The sequence below is a fragment of the Haliotis rufescens genome, unplaced genomic scaffold (assembly GCF_023055435.1).
Source record: "Haliotis rufescens isolate VD_foot unplaced genomic scaffold, xgHalRufe1.0.p SCAF_15, whole genome shotgun sequence".
Classification (NCBI taxonomy): domain Eukaryota; kingdom Metazoa; phylum Mollusca; class Gastropoda; order Lepetellida; family Haliotidae; genus Haliotis; species Haliotis rufescens.
The window spans coordinates 30,805,363-30,811,515 of record NW_025963835.1 but is presented as its reverse complement, the minus strand read 5'-3'; the positions used below and the strand labels follow the sequence as shown (position 1 = coordinate 30,811,515).

Below are 6,153 nucleotides of genomic sequence, written 5' to 3'. Positions count from 1 at the left end.
CAGCTGGAATATTGCTGAGTGCGGCGTAAAACAACAAACCAACCAACCAACCAGCCATTCTGACAGTTGCATTGGCTTTGGTTATTTTCCCTTTCAACCACGTAATTACTTATAATTCACCTTCGGATACAACAATTAGTTTGAAGGTAGACCTATCATGAGCATCGATGTACGCAATTGGGATACGATGAAACGCTTCCACCAAGTCGCACCACCCGATCCCTGTCGCCTCAAGCATGGCCTGCTGAAGAACAATAATTCTAACCCGGATCTTCAAGGGGCATTTAAAAAGACAATGTACGTATGTACGTAACGGTGCTTATTAAACTTTCCACATAGTTTGTGCTATCTGTGTGAAAATCCCTTTTAACCTTCGTTTGAACTCTGGCTGTTGTTTACCTGAATGGGGAATAACCTTAGGCATTTCTCTTGCCACATCTCAAACAATGAATTCCTTCAAACCAAAGAATATCCTTTAAACAGACAGTAATGGCTACTTCGTGTAATCCATCTTGTCAAACAGTTTCGTGGACACGTTCAGGCAGTATAGAAAAGGACATTAACATGCTTATCTATATACTAACAAACAACATCTACACCTCAAGGTCAACAATAACGTCAACATGTATTTCTTATGAAATACAGCTTCATTTCCATGTTGAGTTAACGGAAAATTCGGTTGGCCTGTTTTCGTGCGCATCCTCCCGAATGACGTCGTATTTAAAGAGCGATTGAAAACAAACACAGCCAGTTGAATATCATTGCTGATTGTATTCGGACACCGCTAGTTCAAAAAGGTAAGTAAGCTTTTCATACTTGCCCTGTTTGTATTACACTATCCCAGATATTACTGTCAACCAACGAACGTTGTCATCTCTTGTGGCGGATTGGGCGGTCGGGTAGCCGGGTGGATAAAGCGTTCGCTCGTCACGCCGAAGACCCGGGTTCGATTCCCGACATTGGTGCAATGTGTGAAACCAATTTCTGGTGTTCCCCGCCGTGATATTGCTGGAATATTGCTAAAAGCGGCGTAAAACCATACTCACTCACTCTTGTGACTTATAAAAATCAAATGACAATCATCCTTGTACAATGACTGGGAATGTGTACTGCAATCAGATAAGGTTAAAACGTTGTAACTGGAAGGGATCATGAGGAATTTGGGGAATTTTCATGTTTATGATTTCTTTCTTCACATAATGTGTTTTTGGACGCATCCGTGTCAAAAAAAAGCGACAAAATCCTTTGATTATTTTTAACAAATCATTCGATTGTACGATTCCGACTTTATCATAAACTGATTTCCGATGCAATAAAATATTTTTACTTGAACCATATGCACCCCTGTTTGTTCGGGTGAACACTTGACTTGCCTTTGCATGCGTTTGTGGCCGGTCACTCTTTGATATGATAATAGATAGGATTTTGAAGCTTTCATTTTCTTACTCAACCCAAATTAAAACGTTCCATTGGGTATGACGAAAACTATACAGAATCACTTGTAATTGGTAACAACTTCGATTTAGTTTCCATCGCGTTCTATAACCAGGTGGATTCGGTTGTCACGGAATCAGATGATGTCATTTCATAGAATATTGGTATCATTATGTATGATTGGAACTGGTTTATAATTATAACAGTATCATGATACACATGATATTTAATATTCTTTTATCAGTCATATACATGGCTGAGTGAGTGAGTGAATATGGTTTTACACAGCTTTTAGCAATATTCCAGCAATATCACGGCGGGGCACACCAGAAATGGGCTTCACGCATTGTACCCATGTCGGGAATCGAACCCGGATCTTCGGCGTGAAGAGCGAACGCTTTAACCCCTAGGCTACCCGACCGCCGCTCATGTACATGGAGATTTATCATTTGTAACAGTACAGTCTTACATTTACAATAGCAAATACAAGTAGACTTAAAATGAATTCAACGTTGTGTGTTAAAAATTGACAAATACGCCTCCAATAAGACGGAGGCCTGTAAACAGTCGCGTCTGGGTCAGACAAACGAGTGATCGATATTGTGAGCAACGATCCACGATATCGGGTAACCATCTGTCAGACTAGTCACCGAGCCCCACCACCCGATCCAATAATCCATTAAAAGTCGTCTCTTGGTATAGGTTGCTGTTGACGAATTCCAACCCGAAATCAAAATGGTGGATTAGGATATGTATGGAATATGTCGAGGCCATGACGCTGTAAATATAGAACGCCGTGGAAGGGATGACAAGAGGCGTATTTGATCATCCTTTCATTGTTTCTAATTCAGGGAGAAGAAGAAGAAGAAGAAGAAGAAGAAGAAGAAATGGAAATGAGGTACATCCCCATCGTCATCCTGATTGCCTGCTGCTGTAGCCTGGCAGGATGCAAGTCACTGCGTAAGACATTATGCACATTCCATCTACAATTCGCCGCCCAAAGCGCCACCTAGCGCCGGAAACAAATCCCAGATTTCCCCTTAATCATGTTTCTAGGTTTACCAGCTCCATTCCCATTTTCTTGGGTTTACCACATTAAGATGCCTGGCTGTGACATAGTGAAAAATGAACAAAAAACAAAACAAACTCAAATACTGTTCAAAGCGACGTTAAACCCAACCCACTGACTCCCTTCTTAAATATACACCTGCGTTTATAAAACAATAATGTATATCATGTGTAGTTACGGGCTTGTTTGTATAGAAAATTAAGGAATTAAAACCATAAGAGTATTACATGTATACAATGGCTGCATGTATTTGTGATTATTACCATAACTTGTGATGTCTGATGTTTAATGTCTGATTATTTTTCTGATGCCAGGTAAACGGAGATTCGCACAACAACAACCACAAGCCACAGGCCAGTGTAAGTACCTTTACCCCTCACACGACAGAATATACGCTGTACGTGCAATAGGTTTCTAAAAATTCCTCCCCTTCTCGGGAACACCTGGTGTCATCACTGATTTTCAGTTATCCATTTTCATAATTTTAACAGGCCCGTGTAAGTACGTCTACCCCTCACACGATAGAACCTCTTCGGGAACACCTGGTGACATCACTGATTTTCAATGATCCATTTTCATAATTTTAACAGGCCCGTGTAAGTACGTCTACTCCTCACACGAAAGAACCTCTTCGGGAACACCTGGTGTCATCACTGATTTTCAATGATCCATTTTCATAATTTTAACAGGCCCGTGTAAGTACGTCTACTCCTCACACGAAAGAACCTTTTCATGAACACCTGGTGTCATCACTGATTTTCAATGATCCATTTTCATAATTTTAACAGGCCCGTGTAAGTACGTCTACTCCTCACACGATAGAACCTTTTCATGAACACCTGGTGTCATCACTGATTTTCAATGATCCATTTTCATAATTTTAACAGGCCCGTGTAAGTACGTCTACTCCTCACACGATAGAACCTTTTCATGAACACCTGGTGTCATCACTGATTTTCAATGATCCATTTTCATAATTTTAACAGGCCCGTGTAAGTACGTCTACCCCTCACACGATAGAACCTTTTCGGGAACACCTGGTGTCATCACTGATTTTCAATGATCCGTTTTCATAATTTTCACAGGCCCGTGTAAGTACGTCTACCCCTCACACGATAGAACCTCTTCGGGAACACCTGGTGTCATCACTGATTTTCAATGATCCATTTTCATAATTTTCACAGGCCCGTGTAAGTACGTCTGCCCCTCACACGATAGAACCTTTTCGGGAACACCTGGTGTCATCACTGATTTTCAATGATCCATTTTCATAATTTTCACAGGCCCGTGTAAGTACGTCTACCCCTCACACGATAGAACCTTTTCGGGAACACCTGGTGTCATCACTGATTTTCAATGATCCATTTTCATAATTTTCGCAGGCCCGTGTAAGTACGTCTACCCCTCACACGATAGAACTGGATACGCTGTACGTGCAATAGTTTTCTATAAATGCTTACCCTTTTCGAGAACACCTGGTGTCATCACTGATTATCAGTGATCCATTCATATAATTTTCACTGCTACTATGGAACCTTTTTCGGCGGATAAACGAGACATATAATTCTCAGGCGTTGACGTTTTATATAAATTACTCCCAGTATATACCAAACAATTTGTTGAAAATACTTGTTGATAAAGGTATTTGTATTAATCCATACACGACACCAGGGTGTAATAAACATGCTGTTCGTATATCATAACCGTAAGAAACCTCTGCTAAAAGCAAAGTCCGTTGTTCGATTCCGACTATATCTGAAGCATTGGTTTATGAATCACTATCAATTAGTGTAGGTGCTTAAAGCTGAGCACCCATCATAAACACATGCAAAGGCAAGTCAACTGTTCACCTGAAAAAGGCAGGGAACATATGGTACAAGTCAAAATACATCTTCCCGAGGCAAGAGAGTTAACTGACTATAAAAGTCCAGTTTCCACCCTTGCCGAACTAGGCTGATATTTTGGAGTTAGATTTTGGCTGGACTAACGAGTCTATGCATAGTCCAATCAAAATGGCGCGCCGAAATCGAAATCCGGTTCGTAAACTGTCATGCAGATTTCGATCGATTGCAGGATTTGCAAAGCATGTACACCGCCAACTCGTTGTCAGCAGATTTTTTCCAAATCTTTTCATGTTTTTAATCAAGGTGCTTACGTGATTTGATGCATTTCGCGATGTAAGACATGTTTTATCACAATATAGATCTTGATTATCGATCAGATCGTCCTGACTGGACGCCACCATTTTGTGTGAAGCAAACGCAAGTGATGTAATCTGATTGGTCCATATGAGAGGTTTAAAAGGGACGTAACTGGTAATAGCCACTGGTGGCGCTACGATCGAACCCAGTAATTCCAGCCTAGCTCGACAAGGGTGAAAACTGGACTTTTAAAGTCAGTTAACTCTCTTGCCTCGGGAAGATGGTCAAAATAGGGACTTTCATCGACATCTACTCACACCTTACTAATGACAATTGTCAGAACATTCTATCTGACCACTGTCCTTTTAATTTCAGATTCGGGAAACATTGACCTAATAAGCCTGCTTCTTCAAGGTCAAAGTCAAGCCCAAAGTCAGAACGCTTCGGTGGGTGGCACCACATACTCTTTACAGAATCCGTCGCCTGTACCTGTCTATCAGCCATACTATGCCAATTATCAACAAGGGATGTCTCCGTACCAGAAGCTCCTTCAGTACTGGGTCATGATGAACAGAATGTACATCCCTGGCATGCAGATCAACAACGACCCTCGCTTCCCCGGAGGCGGTGTGGTCACTGCGGGTGATGGCAGAGATGGCACGGTCGTCAACCGTTACGGCATGCGGGCCACCGTTGACGGCACAGACATTTCTTGGGATGGCGGGTGGTGAATTTGACAGTTTAATGTATAGGCTAGTTATGTACTGTTGCCATTTGGCAGTTGTTTCCAAGCTACATGGCCAATCATTCCCGTTTCTGAGACTCGTCGAAGAAACATATACAGTAGCAACGGAGGCAAAGTTTTGTTGCATATTTCTGATATCGGGAAGGTTTGAGAGTCAAATCTTTTGACATACAATTTAGAAAGATGAACTCGTTCTAACGCGTGTCACTCGACATTCATAAGTACCATGTACCTTCCATTACTCCTGTTATATTTTACCTCAGTATAAATATGTCCCAAACTACCAGAAAACAGTAACTTTCCATAAAGAATGATGTTTGCGTTTTATTGCTGAATACACTGTCCACATATTCGTAAGGGTATTTAATCTACTACCGTTAGCTAGTTCAGTTTGGTGCTGTTATGTTTAATTTTATAAAGCAAACGGTTTGTGTGTTGAGTGATCACGTCAGTGCAAGTGGTGATTAAGAGGTATATGGTATCCACGGAATTATGTCTCTTAAGTCGTAACATCCATCCATGGCAAATTTCAGTTTAATTTCCTGTTCCATCTCTGAAAGTGCCAACAGATTTGTACATCGGCGACATGTGAAAAACGTATGATGCGTTCGCTGCAAGAGATCACAGTGACATATAGCTCCTTTCGAAATGTCCTCTTGTGTTGATAAAATGTATTTTGACAAACGACATTTCATTTCAAAGAGCCTTAATCATTCTTCATCTTGTACAGTTATCGATAATAAAGTGTTGTTTTTTTATAAGGA

The 6,153-nt window shown here is 41.0% G+C and overlaps 1 protein-coding gene across 2 annotated transcripts; it reads left to right on the top strand.

Annotated features, from left to right (window-relative positions):
• Positions 1-665: 665 nt before the first annotated feature.
• Positions 666-6,153, top strand: LOC124131975. 2 transcript variants are annotated; one of them, XM_046495527.2, is made up of 4 exons: positions 666-797; positions 2,286-2,394; positions 2,818-2,862; positions 5,020-6,153. In XM_046495527.2, exons 2-4 carry the CDS (start codon positions 2,322-2,324, stop codon positions 5,373-5,375), a joined length of 474 nt encoding a protein of 157 aa, XP_046351483.1. In that variant the 5' UTR covers positions 666-797; positions 2,286-2,321; the 3' UTR covers positions 5,376-6,153. The 2 variants fall into 2 exon arrangements, with proteins under 2 accessions (XP_046351483.1, XP_046351484.1); XM_046495528.2 differs by having other exon boundaries at positions 735-797; positions 2,304-2,394.